This window comes from Protopterus annectens, chromosome 5.part0, assembly GCF_019279795.1.
Source record: "Protopterus annectens isolate FY-2018-M chromosome 5.part0, PAN1.0, whole genome shotgun sequence".
NCBI lineage: Eukaryota > Metazoa > Chordata > Ceratodontiformes > Protopteridae > Protopterus > Protopterus annectens.
The window spans coordinates 1,145,618,222-1,145,639,447 of record NC_056735.1 but is presented as its reverse complement, the minus strand read 5'-3'; the positions used below and the strand labels follow the sequence as shown (position 1 = coordinate 1,145,639,447).

The 21,226-nt window shown below is 38.5% G+C and overlaps 1 protein-coding gene across 1 annotated transcript in view; it reads right to left on the bottom strand.

Annotated features, from left to right (window-relative positions):
- TGFBRAP1 (transforming growth factor beta receptor associated protein 1) overlaps window positions 1–21,226 on the bottom strand; it is a 1,222,189-nt gene that overhangs the window by 442,357 nt on the left and 758,606 nt on the right. The window contains exon 7 of the mRNA XM_044070999.1: window positions 7,527–7,670. Coding sequence (XP_043926934.1) covers window positions 7,527–7,670 — 144 coding nt within the window. The remainder of the gene's footprint in view (window positions 1–7,526; window positions 7,671–21,226) is intronic.

Genomic DNA, 21,226 nt, shown 5'->3' with positions numbered 1-21,226 from the left:
AAGAGTGGTACATGATATGTACGAGGGTAGTAGGACATTGGTGAGGACTGCGATGGGAGTGACAGATACGTTTAAGGTGGAGGTGGGATTACATCAAGGATCAGCTCTGAGCCCTTTCTTATTTGCAGTGGTGATGGACAGGTTGACAGTTGAGATCAGACAGGAGGCCCCATGGACTATGATGTTTGCAGATGACATTGTGATATGTAGTGAGAGTAGGGACCAGGTTGAGGAGACCCTGGAGAGGTGGAGATATGCTTTAGAGAGGAGAGGAATGAAGGTCAGCAGGGCTAAAACAGAATATGTGTGTGTAAATGAGAGGGAGGGTAGAGGAATGGTGAGGATGCAGGGAGTAGAGTTGGTAAAGGTGGATGAGTTTAAGTACTTGGGATCAACAGTTCAGAGTAATGGTGAGTGTGGAAGAGAGGTGAAGAAGAGAGTACAGGCAGGGTAGAATGGGTGGAGAAGAGTGTCAGGAGTGATTTGTGACAGACGGGTACCAGTAAGAGTGAAAGGGAAGGTCTACAACAGGGTAGTGAGACCAGCTGTGTTATACGGGTTGGAGACTGTGGCATTGACAAAAAGGCAGTAATCAGAACTGGATGTGGCAGAGTTAAAGATTTGCACTGGGTGTGACTAGAACGGACAGGATTAGGGATCAGTATATTAGAGGGTCAGCTCAGGTTGGACAGTTTGGAGACAAAGCAAGAGAGGCGAGATTGTGTTGGTTTGGACATGTGCTGAGGAGGGATGCTGGGTATATTGGGAAAAGGATGCTAAGGATGGAGCTGTCAGGTAAGAGGAAAAGAGATAGGCCTAAGATAAGGTTTATGGATGTGGTGATAGAGGACATGCAGACGGTTGGTGTGAAAGAGCATGATGCAGAGGACAGGAAGAAATGGAAACAGATGATCTGCTGTGGCGACCCCTAACGGGAACAGCCGAAAGAAGATGATGATGACATTACCATCCAGTCTCTATTCTAAAACATCAACAACTTATGGAACATATAAATAAATATATGTCAACAAAAAAATTCAATGAGTTACAAAAACATATAATGAATGGAATTAATTTTGATTACATACTGTGCTGACACTTTTTCCTTTCAAGTGCCTTCAACTTTAATATTGGGGAAATAGAACTGCGCTCATTTATACTTGGCCAACTATCTGCCTGCAAGCGAACTTGCCACCTAAGTTCACTAATTTCTAAAAACAACCCCCAAGGTTCACTGTCTTCAATAGGAACATGGTCTGTAGCCATAAAATTGAATTGTTGGTCTAAGTTACTACCAATATGTTTGGTTAAAACTTTGTTCATATTATGTCTTTTTATGGCATAGTCATGCTCATAAATTCTCTGCCAAAGTTTTCTCTCTGTTTTTCCAATGTAAAAACACGAGCAGGAATTGCACATAGCCAAATACACTACCGCTTTAGAACTACAGGTGTATTTACCTTTCAAGTAGTATGTGGTATTTCCCACCATAATACTATTAGCAACTTTAATTTTATGGCACCATGTACAAGCTCCACACTTAGCCATCCCATATTTAACGTCTGTTTCTCTTTTCTGTCTATTCTTAAGAAAATCTTTAAAGTTAGGCCCTTTTCTATATATAATCACTGGTTTGTCTCCCACTTGTTGTCTAATGTGCGAATTATCTAACAAAATGGGCCAGTTCTTCTCGAAAATGGTTCTCAAAACCTGAAACTCCTGGCTGAACGTGATAACTAGTGTCTTTGAAAAATCTGAAGTGTTTTTTTTCAATATTATGCTGACTTCCCATTATGGTACAAGACTCATTTGCAGCTGTTTCAATGGGATTACCTATTGACAATGGAGAACTATTTTGATTGTGCAAAACAGGTTTAAAGTAACCATTCATCCTCTTTGTTGTAACTTCTGAGATTAATTCATCAAAAGTGACCATTCGTCCTCTTTGTTGTAACTTCTGAGATTAATTCATCAATCAACTCAACGAGATATGCCCTTTTAAGAAACATGGAGGACAAAGTATTGCACGCATCTATAAAATCTTCCTGTGTTGTAACCATCTTAGCTGTTCTTTGACAATCGACCTCTTTTGGTGAAATGGATGTGAGCTACTAAAATGCAGGAAGGAAATAGAATATGTTTCCTTCCTGAAAATCCTAGCCACATATCTGCTATTGATGTTGTCCTTAAGTAAACAAATATCAAGACAATTTATAGATTGGGTGCGAACCTTCCAAGTAAACTGAAGGAAGGAAGTTGTTTCATTAATATATTGCAAAAACTTCTCCAATTCTGTAGGTGGTCCTTTCCATATTAGACATATATCATCCTGAAATCGGAGATATAGCCTAATATAAGAGTAAAATTTAGAATGAAAAACAAATTTTCTTTCCCAGTAAGCCATTATGATGTTAGCAAATGCTCCACCACATGGTGAGCCCATGGCTACCCCTCTACTCTGTAAGTAATAGTTGTGCTCAAAGGAGATATAATTATTGCTAAGGACCAACTCTAAAAGCTCTAGTATGAGAGTGGTGGTATCATGGGCTATCCTGTGCTCTAGAAGCATCTCATTAACCCACTCCAATCCTATGTCCTGAGGGATGACAGTGTAAAGATCCTTGACATCTATGGTAGCTAATATGTCATTAGCATCACAGGATTTTATTCATCTGTGCCATAAAAACATGAATCTTTACAAATCTGGGCTTCTCTCCCCATTACTTTCTTAGGTTCGTAGTCCAAATACTGTGCATAAGCTGACATTATTGAATCTCTTCCATCCACAAGAGGTCTCACAGGAGGATTTTCAATACTCTTGTGGATTTTGGGGATACCAAAAAACATAGGTATTCTGGGCACTATTATGTTTAAGTAATTATAGAGATGAAAGTCTATTCTCATTTCCAAAAATATATCACTTAATTGGGAGTGGAACTTTCTGTATGCACCATTTAGCTCATTTAATGAGATATTTAAAACTTCCTGCATCTTCTTGTGATACATGTTTATTCACATGATTACCACCCTACCCCCTTGTTAGGTTTCATGACTCTTATTTTTTCATTTTGCAAAGCATCTAAAATGGTCAATTCACTTTCTTTTAAGTTATTACTGGAGTATATGTTCTTATACTTCAGTAGATTCTTTAAATCTAACTCAAATAATTTCTCATACATGGCAAGTCAGGGGTGAAGGGGAGGATTATAGGTTGAGCTGATGCTCCATATAGTGTCACCATCTCTAGGAGAATTATTATGGTGTAGTAAAGTAAAATTCACCTTTCTCAAATACAATTTCAAATCTATGATGGTGGTCATAAAATCAAAAGGTTTTGTTGGCACAAAAGTCATACCCTTTGCTAGCAAGTTAGCAACTTCTGTGTCAATATTCACATCAGAAACTTTGTATATGTTAAAGTCATTCTGGTCATTAACAATGATGGTACAAGAGTCATTTGTTGGTTGTTGAAAGTCACTCACCCCCATTGTACATCGGATTAAGATGTGGTAGATTACTGCACAAATCAGATGCATCAATTATGTCCTCCAACTCTTCATCTTGGCCCTGGTCCCCTGAAAACCTATTCCTTGAAAGCCCCCCTGCGCCCCAGGCTTTGATTGAGAATCATATTTATTCCTGATTCTCTCCAATCTTCGTAGGCTAGGGTACTCAGAATCATAATTAGGAGGCTCTCCACTATCATCCATGTCTATGTCAGTTACAATATCAGTATTGTACTTAGAGTTATCAGTGGGGTGATTCCTGTAAGCAACATTAAAATTATTATGCTTATATTGTGAACCTGGGGGTTTTGGATACGCCAGTCCATTGGCATATTAATTTAAATCTCTGTCAAGCTTGTTACTCTTTCAATTTTTGAGTTTTTCTATAAACTGAAAATTATTAAAAATTCTTAAATATTCATACTTGAAGTTGTCATAAGAAGCATCCTCTCTTATACTTCTAACCAAAGCAGCCAGTGCATTACTCAGCATACTGATTTCTTTGCCATTGTATTTAATTAAAATTTCAAGTAACTCAAAGCCAAACCTATCAAACAGCTTTAATAGGCCAATGTGCAAAGGAGAGTCAGAAACTAAACCAGTTGGATATTTCCATAAACGCAAACCTTTAGGGATAATTTTTAACTTAATGCATTCCCTAAGGTAAGCGTTTTCTAACTGTAATTTTCTATATCTCATTAGTTTTGTGTCATAATCATTCAGCTTACCCTTGGTTGTAGATGCGGTTTGCCTTTGGTTAGTTGAAAAGGAAATGGTAGCGTCTAGCCAGTTGTGAAGTTGGGGAACATCTTTTCTCAATATAAAACCAGCTTCTCCGATGTTGTTATTCACTACGGGTCTACTGACTGGCCTGTGCATGCCCATCTCTAACTCTTGTTGAGTGTTCCTGTTTGAAAAACGCAGTGGTTCCTGTAGACTAGGTTGCTCTGCTGTAGCTAGGCATATCAGTGTATTACCAAAGTCCGTAGATGAAGCGACAGTTCCTCCCAGTTGTTTGGTGGTTGTAATGACTCCTGAAACACCGGGTTCACTCAAACGATCATAAAGCATGTCTATTCTTTGAGAAAGCTAAAGTATCAAGGCTGTTAAACTGCCTGTACTGTATTCAGTTGATTCACATTGTTCTTGCGCTGGTGGAATGAATGCATTTTAGTAGCTCACATCCATTTCACCAAAAGAGGTCTGTTGTCAAAGGGGAGCTCGTAAGGGTGGCTCGGATAGTTACAACACAGGAAGATTTTACAGATGAGTGCAATACTTTACACTCCATGTTTCTTAAAAGGGCATACCCCGGTGAGCTCATTGATGAATTAATCTCAGAAGTTACAACAAAGAGGACGAATGGTCACTTTAATCCTAGTTTGCACAATCAAAATATTTCTCCATTGTCAATAGATAATCAAATTGAAACAGCTGCAAATGAGTCTTGTACCATAATGGGAAGTCAGCATAAGTGGGAGACAAACCAGTGATTATATATAGAAAACTCTAAAGATTTACTTAAGAATAGACAGAAAAGAGAAACAGCCGTTAAATATGGAATGGCGAAGTGTGGAACTTGTACATGGTGCCATAAAATTCAAGTTGCTAATAGTATTACGGTGAGAAATGCCACATACTACTTGAAAGGTAAATACACCTGTAGTTCTAAAGCGGTAGTTTATTTGGCTATGTGCAATTCCTGCTCGTGTTTTTACATTAGAAAAACGGAGAGAAAACTTTAGCAGAGAATTTATGAGCATGACTATGCCATAAAAAGACATAACATGAACAACATTTTAACCAAACACATTAGTAGTAACGTAGACCATCAATTAATTTTTATGGCTATAGACCAAGTTCCTATTAAAGACAGTAAACCTTGGGGGTTGTTTTTAGAAATTAGAGAACTTAGGTGGCAAATTCGCTTGCAGGTGGATAGCTGGCCAGGTATAAATGAGTGCAGTTCTATTTCCCCAATATTAAAGTTGAAGGCACTTGAAAGGAAAAAGTGTCAGCGCACAGTATGTAATCAAAATTAATTCCATTCATTATATGTTTTTAATTTCTTTGTTGACATATATTTTTTTCTGTGTTTCATAAGTTGATGTTTTAGAATACAAACTGGATGGTAATGTACTGAACACATATTTACATAAATATGCATTTTTAACACATATAGCTTAATACATAAATAGATAATATACTTGTATAAGTAACCGAAATGTCATTATACATAATTCATTTTTAGTTTAAGTAGGCATGGAAGTATTAGCATGTATATAAGACTAGGTTTTGTAAGGGTTTGGAACTTTTTGTAGGTTTAAACCTTGTTTTAATATTAATGTTGAAACCAGCCAATGAAAGGTTTAGGAAGTACATATAAGGAAGTGATCTTGGGAAACTTTTTGTCTGATAAACTTTAACATATTGTAAAAGGAAAGCGCTAACCAACATTCTTTTTCCCTAAATAAAAGTATTTTTATGCCAAATGAACTGTTTGTGCTCATTATACAACAGGACTTTGTGCCATGGGAAGTCTGTTCACTGCCCTTTCATCTACTTTATTGGTACAATATGAAATAATAAACAGTAAAGCAAGCACATTACTGCACAGAATAGCCGATACTCATGTATCCAACATATTAAAATATTCAGATTATATAGATGTAAATAACCTTGCCTTTTTAAAACTTTACAGGTGACAGAAGTTGTGACATCTGACCACTGACTGACTGCATGATTCCCTAAAACTGAGGTACTAAAATAATAATAGAGGAAACAAGCACAAAACCTCTTCTATTATCATTACTTAAAATACTAAAGGTTCAAAACACTTGGCCTATCCAATTTAAAATAACAGTGTTACATGTCTACTTTTCAGCTATAGAATTTCTCAAATAATCCAAATGCAAGACTTGGTGGAATGCAAAACAGAAATCAGAGAGACACATCACATATGTGTACTCACTCTGAATTCTAAAACCAAGGTCTCTAAAGACAGCTCCATTTCTGGAGAAGGAAGAAGTCAAGCAAACCTGTCCCTTTTACAGGCATTACCAGAAACAAAGTGGATTTACGGTGTGTGTGTGTGTGTGTGTGTGTGTGTGTGTGTGTGTGTGTGTGTGTGTGTGTGTGTGTGTGTGTGTGTGTGTGTATGTATGTATTGTGGGCTTAACTGAGAAGATAAAACCTCTTTACAGCAATGTCCATTCTGCCTGCATACTATACAACACAGACTGCATTCTTTTAAACTCCCCTGGGAGCCAAAAAGTATGCAAGGTGATTAAGAGACCTGTCCAGTAGGGGACACTGATGTACACGATGGGTGATTGCTGAGAAAGAACAGGCAACAATGCACATGTCCACAAATAAAGGACATCTAACGTGAAGGTCAATGTAAGAAAAATGTTTTCAAATGAAAGATGTAAAAGCAGATTGTTGAATTAATTCAAACAATGTTTACATCGAGATACTACTGTTGGATTACCCTGGGAGGGATGACAGGTGATATTTTGTAATATTATGCGGTGTACTCTGCTGATCTAGGTATAATGTGCTGGGGTTATGACCCTGCTGATATGCAAGGGCAACAGACTATGTGCACTTTACACTCTTAAAAAATGCGACCTCTAGAACTGTCTTATCTTGGGAGAAACATGCATCTGTCAGTTTGACAATCAACACAGTGTGCACTACGGTTAATTTGTAGTGCCAATGGTAAATGAATCTCTCCTCATCTTTATAAAACCTGTACTTTCAACAGCATTATTAAGCACTGGCTGGACACGTGTAGGTATAGCTACAATAAATACAAAAATATGCCTGATGATTACTCTTACAGCTATGGATTCTGGTAAAGTATAAGAAAATGATACAAAAACACATACCCTGCAAATGTACTAAATGAATATCATACAGATTAAGTATGTCATATTAAAGAACAGACATTTTGGCAAGCAGGTTTAATACACTTCTGACCTCCAAAATATGTTTTAGAATAACTCAATACCTACAAACCTCCTCATTTTTCTGAAGTGCCCAGTCAGCATATTTCCACACCATGTCACGGTTGGGGCAGAAGCTGAGGAAATCCACAATATAGTCAAACAAGTCTGTGCGAGTAGTATCTTGGAGATCGCCATTAACAATCTTCACCCACAACTGTAAAGCAGATCAACGTTACAATCGTTTAACATTCAATAACTGCTATAAAAAGATACAGGATTTATTCTAAAGCCTTACAAATGTTTACACTGTCATATCTGATTAATTACCCTGATATAAAATAACTACTGAAGTAAATATTTAAAAAAAGTCTGTTAGTCTGTGAAACATGGCAACCATTTGAAACACACAGACTAGATGGCAGAAAAATGGTCTTACATATACTAAGTCCAAAACGGCCATTTCTTGGAATATTCTCTTTTCCCCAAGGTATAGCAATCTTGAAATTAGTATGTATGTTTGGGTGGGTGGGGGGCCTTGCCCAGCCTCATCGGGGAGGGGTGTGTGTGTGTGTGGGGGGGGGGGGGGTTGCCACCTGAAAAAAATAAGTTTAAAAAGAAAAGTGATGTTCAAGGTTTGCTCTTCTCCTGAATTGTTGATCTTTTATTTCTGCCTACTGGCTGTTTGGCATTTTGAGTGCTGACTTTTCAATTAGGAGCTGCAAACCACTACTTTTTTTTAAAATTCAGCAGTGAAGCAAGTACTGGATAATTGTAAGTTCTATTTACTGCCACAGTATATTATCTCAGCACCATGTAATCCTTTGTTATCATCACACACACACACACACACACACACACACACACACACACACACACACACACACACACACACACACACACACACACACACACACACACACACACACACACACACACACACACCTCTTTGCTGCCAGGTCATCTCTGCTCTGAACATTAGTAATTTGTGGGCATATAAAGGTCAAGACATGATGGAAAGCAGCCTGAATTTTGCAGCAGAGATGGTTTTATGGCAACAACTCAGCCTGCAAGGGGGAGGGGGCATTTCCTCAGGTGGGATCCAAATTTGCAATTCAATTATGAATAACATTTGTACATTTCTTCATTTTTTCTCATGATCACATGACAACTTCCCAGGCCTGCAGACAGTAAGACCTAAAAGGATCATTCCCATTCCTCCTTTAAAGGAAACAAAAGCTATAAAAAAGGCTCCACAACCCTCCGAAAATCCACATCCAGTTTAAGAACCATACTGCCAATGTCACAGGCAGTCACATTACTGTAATACAAGCAATCTGACATTTACTACTGTTTTTTTCTCTCTCTCAGTTACTTCCTCCTCATTGCCTGCTAACCATTATTTCCCTCTTTCCAATTTGCAAGGGGACCCATTTCCTCTTTCAAGTCTCTAGTGTCCCAACTGCACTGCTGCACACTTTCATATAGGAAAGAAATTGCCATTTCAGGCCTGCTAAACACATGCATGCTTCCATGTATCACTATAATTGCAAGATTAAGTTTACCAATTCCAGTGGGCAACTCTGAAATTACAGAACATGCAGAAAGCAAGGACTGTATTGACTTTATTAGGTCATGCACCTGCCAGTGGACTCAAACATCTCAGCAAGAAATATCAATATACAGAGCTCATAGAGTGAATACACAACAACCAGAGTGTAAAATTGTAGCCTCAGCCAATACTGGTCACATTTAGCTCATTCCAGCAGGAGGAGGAAACACTGGCACAGTTGTGGGAGAAGGGACATATACTGAAGGTTGGATGAACCAAAACATTTGTGGACAATGACTATTCACTGGAAACACAGAAAAGAAGAAATGCCTACATCCTGTCTATTAGGTTGGCCTGGGAGATGAAGCTGAGATTTAAATCCAGAATTATTTTGTATCTTCTATTGTACTAATACAACAAAGTATCTTGCACTCAGATACAGCAATGGAGGATCTGAGCAGAAGACTGGAAGAGCTTGAGATGAGTGATGAGAGAAATCAGCAAGGGAATACTGAAACAAGAAACCAATAAATGAAAGAGTGCTTCTCTGCTAAACCTTTCCCAGTGTTCCAAAAGAAAAAAGGAGGTCATTGTCCCACTGTACTCATCCCTCATTAGACCCATTGTAGAATACAATGCCCCATTTGGTATGTACCTCTCAAGACATCTGCAACAACTGGAAAGGCCTCAGAAATACCTCACTAAAAGAATCACAGGCCTAAAGCAGATGCCCTACGCTGACCGCCTTAAAAAACTCCAGCTATACTCTGTCGCATATCGTCTACTCAGAGGCGATCTCTGCTTAACATACAAGGTCATGTCAAACCCAGAGCTGTTGGACATGCTACACTTAAAGAAATCCCAATCCCTCAGAGCTACACGCTCCAGGGATCTAAACCTTGTCATCACAATAAACAAAACATGCTGGAGGGATAGGTTCCTGACCCAGAGACTCCCCGGACTCTGGAATAGATTGCCCATACATGTCAAGCAGAGTGCCTCTTTGGACCTCTTCAAGAGGAACCTTGACGATTGGATGGGAGAAAGGAAATTCACCCCAGGGATCACGTCAGTCGCCCTGCTAAACAGGGGTCCAGGAAAGTAAATAATGTGGGAAGAAATAGCCAGGGAATTGTTATGGCTAGGCTTGTATAGGCCCTAGGGCTGATAGCCTAGTACCAACATATGAACCTATGAACAAAAGCTCCGCTCTTTGAAGGCATTTAAACCGAGGTGCTAAGTCTGATGAATAAACACATCAGTTTGTGTCGGTTGTTTTCTTTCATTTTGTTTTATTTTTTATAGCTGTGTGTATAAAAAGCTCCACTAGAAACTGATGCTAAGGGGACAGTGAGTTAGGACAAAGAGATAAGAAAAGTAGTTTTAGATACAGGATAATGTGAAAGTGGAGACAATACATGTGCATAAGTTTTTGTTGTTTTTTCTTTCCCGGTTAGGGGCTGCCACAGCGGAACTCCAGTCTACTAACGATTGGCAGTAGATTTTTACAGTGCCGTGGTGCCAGCTCGATGCCCAACCTTCAACGAAGGCATGCCCATTCACACGTCTTTTGAACACTACTCGACCACGGGGAGGACATGCAGACTCCACACAGAAGGCGCTCCAGCCGAGAATCGAACCATAAGTAAGAAAGTAAAAAAGAGAAGGAAAGGATGTAAAAACATAAAGAAGGAGATTTTTAGGAAAAATGTAGAAGAGGTGGGAGGAGATAGGTACAAGGGAAAGGACCAGGTCAAAAGCCACTGTAAGTCACAAGGAGGACCGTAATGCTGCAGAATATTAAAGGCATGCAGGTTTGCAGTGACATTAAGGAAGCACAGACTCCAAGAGGGGAAATGTGACCTGAAAGTAATTTTTTTGTACATAAGTTAGAGTAGGGGCTAAAGGGAACGGTGATGAGTTAGTTGAGGACAATCTACAGATGATACTACATGATGACTGCACCAACGGAAGGTGGGAGGGAAAACCAGGGTCCAGACTGAGGAAAGATATATGTGGAAGAGTAAAAGAACACAGGTGAATAACAAAGTAAACTTAGAGGGTACGAATATTTTGAGCTGGAATGCAAATGGTGTTGTAGATAAGAGAAGAAGGATTAGAGTAATAGCCTACATAGTTAAGAGTGGGTACAAATAGCTTTATTACAGGAAACACCTTTAAACAATATTAAACATGAAATTTTTATTAAGGAGAGTAAAAAATGGAGTATATTACTCAAGAGTTTAGAAGTGAAGGGAACAGGGGTGTAAATATTTTACTAAAGAAAAAAAAGGAAACTTTAAAACTCACAAAATACTAAAAGACAAGGAAGGAAGGTTTACTGTGGTTAAAGGAGTACGGAAAGGTATAAACATTATGCTGTTCTCCATTTACATCCCACCAATGGCTTAGAGGAAAAATTAAATTTTGGAGAGAATCTTGACTTTCCAACAGGGAAGACTGATAAGAGAACAGACTGGGATATGGTTACAGATACAAATAAAGTGTCATGGGGACCAAGACTCTGGAATATAAGGGGGTGAGGGGAGATTTCTCAATAATTATTTTCAGTTATTCAGTATAACTGATGTAGCATAGAAACATGGGTTACAATGGAGTTTGCATACTGTTTTGACAGACAAAAAAAAACACAGGCAAGTGTTACACTAAGAGGGAACATCAAGAAAGGGACCAAAAGGTAATTATGCACTCAGTAACGACATTGGGCCATGCACATTTGGAGGTAAGGTTTGAATATCATCAAAACGTGTATATGGAAAGACCCATACTTCATTAAAGCGAGGGATTTCAAAGTTTGGCTAGGTAAGGAGGTGCAGGAAAATTGAGAGAGATATCCAGAAGAAAGAGGAGGGAAAGATGGAAGAGGAGCAAGGAGAGAATAAACATATGCGCAATGGTTAAAACCAAAGAAATTAGATGAGAATCAGAAAATAAATACAGACAACTTAATAGGAGAATAAAGGACTTGCATAGGAGGGAACGTGCAAGTTCAGGAGCAGATAAAAATTGCAAAACAACAAAATGTGAAACTACTAGGATAAAGTCAATGAGAATGGATAAAGTCAATGAGAACAAAGCATCAGTTCTAAGGTTAACATTCATTGACAATGGGGCCAAGAAATGCAAGAATATTGGTACTTAGGTTAATACTATAAAAGACAAGAGCCCTGATAAAAAAAATAAAAACCCTGTTACAAGGAAAATGGAAAGGGACCTCAATAAGATTAGAGAATATATTGGAGGGCTACTACAGTGAGCTACATGAGGGGGGTCAATAAAGGAATACCTGCAGAGTTTGAGCGTGATAAAAATTAACTTGAGAGGAGAGTCAAAGTCTTATGAACCTAGTAGAGGAGAATGAAATCAAAAAGGCTACCAGACACCTTAAAATGGGGAAATCTGGGTTGGATGGACTGCCCACTGAGGTGTGCAGAAGGAAGGAAGGGGAAATTGTTAAGATATGCATATGATTAACAGCATTTTGAGGAGAGGGGAAGTACTGAGACCCTGGATGAAAGCTGTTATAGTGGTAGTCCCAAAAGAATGGAAAGACACAATTTATTTGGGCTCATACAGCTAGAGCGTCTTCTGTGTGGAGACATGAGTGAATGGGCGTACCTTCGTTGAAGGTTGTGTGTCAGGGCTGGCAACTCGGCATGTAAAAATCTACTGCCAATCATTAGCAGACCGGAGTTCCGCTGTGGCGACCCCTAAACGGGAAAAGCCAAAAGACACAACAACAACAACAGGGCAATAATCGACTCTCAATCATGACTAGAAAGTGTTTACAACAAACTTGGCAAGAAGGATGGCTAAAAGAGTGATTACAATAACAGGAATGGATTAATGCGAATTTATAGAAGGGAGGAAGACCTTTGACAATATGAAAACTTTACTGATACAAAGAAACACTGAGACTCTGGACAAGCCACTAGAGTGTTAATGGGGCTGGAAGCTGAGAAGACATTTAATAGGGTAAATTGGATATTTTTAAAGTATTAGAATAACTTAACCTCACAGTGAACTGGATTAGATATATTCTACAAATATACAAGGGTGCAATTGCAAAGATTAAAATAAATGGAGAACTGACAGAAGAAAGTGAGTTATAAAGGGGAAGAAGGCAAGGTTGCCCATTAGCTCCAATATTGTTCACCCTCTACCTGGTACGTTTAGCTGAAGATTACATGAAATAATTGTGTTTTTTGCTGAGGATATAACATTATATAGAATGAGGATATAACATTATATAGAACACAGCAACAGAGAGATACCAAACATATTTTTAGATTCAAGACAACTACAGGAACCTAGCAGGTTCTAAAATAAGTATATCTAAAATTAAGGCTATAGCAGTAAATTATCTACCAGTTCATGACTTAATATAAAACTTTCCCCTAATGGGGACATTACAGAATGAGATACTTGGAGAGCTGGATTAAGAAAATTGACCACCAGGCTGCAAGGCAAATTTGGGAAGAAACAAAGCGAATATCGTAACAAAATTTAGACAGTGCAGACTAATGCTTCTGGACATGTATAGCAAGATCCAAGCCATTAAAATGCATGTGATACCCATGGCGTTACATGTAGGGTAAGCTTACTTTCAGAACCCCAAACAGGATATTTGGAAAGGATTAGAAAAGGACAGGAAAACATTTTTAAAGAGAAGAAACATCTAGAGTAAAATGGGACCATCTACAAATTCCAAGAGCAAACTGCCTTGCCAGGTTTAAAGGCATAGTATCAGACAACGAGACTAAGTATCTGTATCTGATGAAGTATAACTTACATAAGGAGAAGTGGAAAACAATACTATTAAGTACGGGGGCAGAGTGGCAAGGACGAATCAATATCATTTTGGAGGCTGCTGAAGACAGATGAAAAAGGACAGTTGGATTATTTCAGCAACACATTAACTGACCTACTTACAATGAGGCAAATTCAGGACTGTAAAAGACAAATATTGTCTGTAGGCTGGGAGAAAGAGTTCAAGGATATAAAAAAGCATGGAAAATTTGTGTAGCAGAAGGAACAAATAACTCAGATATCGAGAGCAGATATGTAAAGGAGGAGGCTGGATAAGATGGAATGACTAACACACAAATTTAATTAAATATCAAGGCAGAAATGCCTGTATGAAAGCTTAACATCTGTGGAAAAGGCAAGAGTAAGGCATGACACAAGACGACCCAGGTGAGTATACATGTCAAACTGAAGTTCTGGGGGAGAGTTGCCAGAGACTGCTGTGTCCTAGCATGCAGAGGTGTGATGATGTAGTCTAAACTGTAAACTGCATTCTCTAGAACCTCTCTGCACTACATGACAAGCTAATTACTGCAGCTATCTCATAAGTATTTAAACATGTTTACCTTATATCCGATATCCCTGTTTTGTTTTACACTAAAAATATACATCTATGAGCAGCATGTGTTATGTCATACTGATCAACGTAATCTGGTCTTTTTGCTACTCATATTATGGCTATTTACATAAAAATTTACTTTCTTACATTCTCAAAAAACTTTTTAATAATGAACTTTACAGTCCTCAGAATCATGTACAAGTCTGAAACAATCCATACATCTGTCTGGCTTCTTCAGTGGTCTACAGTAGGTCTTTACAGGATTACTTATACTGAACTTCTTTCTTCTTTTTGTAACACTTTTTTGCTCTTAACCCACTGGCAACAGGTCTATTCTCCTCTAGGACCACAGCTCCTACACCATTCTGAATGGTATCAGCATGCAGCATAAATGGCTTACTCACATCATAGCATTTTAATGTTGGTGCATCTGACTTGTTTTGAGTATTTAAAAACTCTTGTCTTGTTTGTAGCTCCACTCCCAAACTACAAGTTATTTCCGCCATATTATCTCATTAATGCCATGGGTACCAGTTACACAGATGTTAATCATATCAGTAAAACTTACTGTATGGGCTGCCTTTTCTCATTCAAGCTGACAGCACTTGAAAGTCAGACCACATTCAGTGCTTTTGACTCAATGAAACTAAACTGCAGTACTGAATCTGAGGTATTTGATGCCAACATTATCCATATCAAAAGTGAGAAAATCACTTCAGCCAAAAAAAAAGAAATGTAATAATCTGATTTTCTTGCTCATCTCAAAATATTTTCTCACAGTTAATATTTTTCGGCCTCAGAGCTCTGGGCAGTGGCAAGCCAAACTGACATCAGTAAGGAATATCACATTCAATCTGATGACTGCTGGTAGAAATTTACAGGTTATATACAAACTTTAAAATATATGTTGTCATTCCTAGAAATCTCTGAAATGCCCCCATTTGTCTTCTGGTCTTGGCATTTGCCGCACTGCATGCATTTTTTTTTCTGAGAAGGTTTTGAATCATCTGATAGCAGACTATAACCTATATATTTCAAGACATGCCACTCTGAGTTTATATTTGCTCTTATTTAGCTTGAAAGCGTGCTGGCATCTTTTATTCAGCAACAGTATCAGTCTCCTGTCATGCTCTTCTCACATCTGACCCCATACTCTTATACCTTCCAAACCTTGAATAACTTGGATGAGATCCTACTGGAACACCTCTGGTGCTGAGGAATTATCAAACAGAAGTCTAATGAACCTGTATTTTCTTAAATGTGTACACAGTTTGGAGCTTTCTTGATATAGCTTGTCTGGGAGAAACCTCTGTTTGCATCTAGTACTGAGAAAAACTTAGCATCTGGCATTCTTGAAACTATTTATTCAACAATATGTAATAGATAGCGTTCTCTGTTAATTAATCTAGTCAGATCTTGTGGCTCAGTACAAATGCAAACCTCATCATTCTTCACAAGAGTGAAGATCATATTTACTCGTGTTGTTGGCTCCAAATGCTTTCTAATGACATCTAGGCTGTTCAACATTATAGGTTCATAGGAGGTTACTAGGCTAACAGCCGTACAACTCTTACAAGCCTAGTGCTACTGATTGCTACATGCACTCTTAGAGAAGCCTGAATGACCTACTCTGCACTGGGATTTACCTGTATGTGATATTTTACTTATTTATTCAATTTATTTATTTTGCTTTTGTTTACCAGGTTTGTCTGACTGGGATTACTCAAAAACCCCTTTCAACAGAGGCCCTGGAAGAAAAGCTCCAACATCTTACAAACATTTTTAAACAGACATTCACTAATATACATGAACCAACATTAATAATACACATTAACAATTACACATACATTTGCTAATTAGATTACACTCTATACAATAAAGGAAACTATTACTGTGTAAAAGATACTTATACATTTAATAGATGCTGAATAATGAGCATTTGAGGAGATGTATTAGTGGGTTTATCAAAGAGATAATAGATCTTGTGATTAGTGATCAGAAATTCAAAGAAATGGAAGTTAGGGAAATAAATAGGTAGGGCAGAAAATGTTAACATTGTAGTTAAAAGTTGGGGCATTAAGCAGCTTCAGAGACAATTATATACAGTTTTCTTAAGGTTTACATTAGACATATACAGGTAGTGTGGTAAGCAGTGTCAAAAAACTTATATACATGGTTGGGAGATGCTAGTAAAACTATTAAGGCATTAGTGAAGACTGGTTGTGGGTCACAGGATTCCGAGTGGAAAGAAATGGTTTGATGATAACGGCAAGCTGAAGACTACAATGGCATTTACCCTGGAGATATACTGCAGCAGATCTATTGATTCGATAGGTAAACTTTTAGCTGTCTTTTAAATAAATTTACATTCTGAATGGATTTCAGTGGTACTGGGATGTGGTTCCATAGTTTAGCTACATTATTTGGATACAGAAAACCATCTTCAGTGTTAGGTAATTTTTCTCTAGAATGCAAAATTCTACTGGACGTAGTGTTATATTATGCTGTTAAGAGAGTGGGCAATGTTCTGGATTAAAGAGAGGTCTGTTTACTGAAGTTGGCTGAGAAAGAGCTAGGTGATGTGGCAGTCCTAACCAGATTAATTAATTGAGTGTTAGGCAGTTGTGAGTTCTGTTCTTATAGTTTACTGCAAATGTGGCTGTTTTGTAATAACATTGCTCAAGTCTGGACAGCTGTGAAACTTTAAGGTTAGTGAAGATTGGGGCAGCACAGAGGAGAGGTGGCAGTAAGAAAGTAGAGGCTATATGTCTTCTGGCAATGTCAGTGAGGTAGGTTTTTACTCTATTTAATGTACTTCGTTTTTGATGTGTTTTTTTAATGACGTGATACATGGTCAAATTTCAACTCATCATCTATGATGATACCCATTAATTTTGTGTAGTTTACTTGTTTTATCATAGTGTTATTAGCAGAGATGATAGTGAATAGTGGTGTTTTGGTAGAGATGTGTTTTGGGTAAAGAGTAGTAATTCTGTTTTTAGGGTTTAGTAGTAGCTGTGAATTATTTAGCAATCTTTCAACTGATAACATGGACTGCTTTGTAAGGTCTTGGCATTTAGAGAAAGTCTTGGTAGGGCAGACTGGGGTTGAGTCATCAGCATTATGAACTAGGATACCATTTTTGTAGCAGTGTAAAGGACATTGAAAAACATGTTGAAAAGTATGGGGCCTAATATAGATCTTTGTGGGACACCAATAGTTAAGGAAATAAGTTGTATATAAATACATTTTTTTAGACAGGAGAGATAAAATAGTTTGAAACATCTGTACTGATTTGACCTTTGTGCTCTGGGATAATAAATTACCTTTCCGCAGAAAGAGGATTTTATTTTCAGATATGGATTGATACATCAGAAATAAGATATGCAATGGCCTTAACTGCTATTTTAAGATATGCACTGCAGAGGCAGCTGTGGTAGGCTTTAATATTTTGAGGTATTTTTAATGGTATCTTTGTTAACTGTGAAGAAATGGTGAAGTTATTTGATTAAGTAGGGACATCAAGGTCTTAATTAGTTAACTGGTTGGTTAATGACAATAATGACTGTATAAGGTGGGTATTGTGTTGGTTGGCTACAGTATCATCTTGTTTCTTTGTGTTTGTTGTTGGCTGCGTAACTTGCCCTGGATTTAATAGTTTGTTTATTGAAATCCAGACCAGTTTTGGATTATTAGTGTGTATTCTCATTTGTTGATTACTGCGGTGGTGGTGCTGCAGTAGCGTTGTCACCTCACAGTTAGACGTTGCACGTTCGATTCTCAGTTAGAGCGTCTTCTGTGTGTCGACATGCATGAATGGGCGTTCCTTCATTGAAGGTTGTGCGTTAGGCCCAGCAAGCCAGCACGTAAAAATCTACTGCCAATCATTAGTGGACCGGAGTTCCGCTGTGGCGACCCCTAACCGGGAAAAGCCGAAAGACAGTTTTATTCTCATTTGTTGATTAATAGGTTTTTTTATATTTCCTGATAAGTTTTTTTTAGGGTTCTTAGTTGTCTAAGTGCAAGTGAAGTAGGAGTTATTTTATTTTTGTCCACACCTTCCAGACCTTTGTATTTTTGTTTCATGACTTTTTTAGTTACTAAGAATAGCCATCAGGCAGGGTTGGCCCTGACTCTTTTTGTTCTGAGGAGAGGAACACCTAGGAAGATTTTACTGAACTCGGAGGCAGCATCATGGCTGTTGAAAGCTTGGGTGGTGAAATTAATAAGACTTATGATCTGTTAGCATACCTCTTAGAGCAAGAAATCTGGACAAAGCCATAAATATTGGGAGGACAAAGGCCCAAAAATAGGGGGAATTTTTAAATATTGTTCGTACAAACTTAGAAAGCTGACAGAAAAACTGGCTTTGCATAATTGGGATTTTCTGAAGGGCATGAAGTTTGAAACTCAGATGCTTGTCATTAATTTCTGACTTCAGTCTTCAATGATTTGACAATATTTGCCAGAAATCCAAACTTTTATGAGGAACATCAAAAATATGAGATAAAAATATGGACATTCTGCAAAAATCTGGAAAGTTGAGATGTATGTATGCTAATATGGGAGAGATTAACAAGGCCAAGACTTGAGGATGATAAAGCGTTTAGACCTACTGATGAACCCAGTTCTTGTTGTGCTTCTAAACTTGGTGGCTTTTGAGCTGCCTACTCTTATGTAAACTGGACTCTGGAAGCTCCTCAATGTCTCACCTTATTTGCTCATTCTACCAGGCACTGAAAGATCCAACTGGGAAGGGCGTCAGCATAGACTAATATTAAGGCTTGAGTTAGCCTTCGTTTCGTATCATCCCACTCACTTATTATACACCGCAATAGTCACAGTATTAATCCCTTTTCCCATCTTATTTTTAAATCTGTAACATTAGGGACTAGACCACCAGTTAGTGGAGAAACTAGGAATTGCTTCTCAGTAATCAGATTGGGAAGAATGCTTCTGTTTTGCTTCTGGTGAGAAAAGGATCACAGTGACATTACTTCCTAGTTTTTCTACAGATTACCAAGCAACCAGAAACTCTGTAAATTGCTTTTTAGGAGCCAGTTTGATATTAATGCTACTTCTTTTCTTCTGGTGAGAGAAGGAGCAGAGGGGCATTGATTCCTGCTGATCTCAGATTGGACACTGTGCTTGTGACTTTATGGAGTGGTCTAGTTGTAGTTTTAGTAAGAACCACTTCAGGGCCTTTGTGCAACCTGACCATATGTTACATCCAGCTGCTGTAGTTCCTATCCAGGGCATTTACCAAAAGAAGACTACAGCAAACATACTATACACAGCATCATCTGGGTTAATACCACTTCTCTGGAAGCAGCTTGGAATTAATGCTACTGTTTTGCTTCTAGTGAGAGAATGAGATAAGGATCAGTGACTCCTGGCTGCATGCAGGTGTGTTGGGACCAGTGCTATTTCCATTATCAGACCTCCAGTAATCAACTGCAAACCTAATAGGCAATACTCTTCCTTAAGCCCATACTATTATGCACCTGGAACAATGAATATGCCCATTCCAACTTTCTCTGTAGCCAGACTGGTTGAAATGGATATAAGTTCCCAAATCCTGAAACTCTGGGTAATCTCTTAGAGGTGTGTTATTAACATGGTAGCTCCCAGAGGAGTCTACTTTCCAAAGGATACAATAATGAATTTTCTGGCATTTAGCTTTAGTCCATGAGTCAGGCACTAGTTATTTGTTTATGACATGCTTTCCTGAGTCTTTTAGGGGTTTGATCACTGCTCCTAGCATGCAGTCATCTGTAAACTTAGTTTGAGCCCTTTGGTACTGGGTTTTACATCTGAGAAGTAGATGCTGACAAGAAGAGGTTCCAACACTGAACCCTGTGGGGACTCTACTGGTGAATGAGCTCTTCATGGAAGTACCTTCATCTATTTTAATCTTCTGCTTCCTATTGGTGAACCAATTGGCAAGCCAGTGGATGATAAAGAGGTTTATTCCTGGTTTATTAAGTTTTTCTAATAAGCCCGTGTAGGAGATTGTCAAAAGACTTGGCCAGATCGAGGTAGGTGGTGTGCACCATTTTATCTTGCTTTGGCAACCTTTTCAAATAAATGTCCAGCAGGTTGAGTAAACATGACCAGCCTTAGACAAATGCAAGTGTTTGAAGGTTCCCAATGTCATTACTGATTAATTTCACTGCAATTCTTTCCATGTATTTGCATAAGACTCATCAGACTTATGGGTTAACTGCCTGGGTCCATCGAAGGTCCTCCCTTATGCAGGATAACTGCTGCTGTTTTCCATTTACTTGGTACAAAACCATTCAGGAGGCTACAGCTGAAAGTACAGTTTTGTACCTACCATAAATGTAGATGTTTGAGTGTATACCCTGCTGCAGTCATCACACTTGGGTTATCCTGTCATCAGGCGGTCCCGCAGTCGGCCTGAATTTCAAAGTCTTGGTCTGGCATCGGTTGCTGTCGCTTCTTCCCTGACGTCAGTGCGCCAGGGGTATATAAGAGGCATCCGACGCCATTTTCTTCAGTTTTTCTTGCCCCAGATGTCAGGTGCCCCCCCAAAAGGTGGCCAGTAGAGAGTACCAATAATAAAAGTTTAGCACAAACAAAACATCCCTCCAGCTATAAGCAAATACACCACAAAGGTTGTATCAGATTTTAAGGTATTGAAAGGTTTTAGTTAGGTCAGAGGGGATGGAGGGAGGGTAACCTGGACTGCAGCAGGGTATACACTCGAACATCTACATTTATGGTAGGTACAAAACTTTACTATGTTCATCGTGTTACCCTGCTGCAGTAATCACACACGGGTAGAATCCCAAAGCTAAGGATGGGAGGTGGA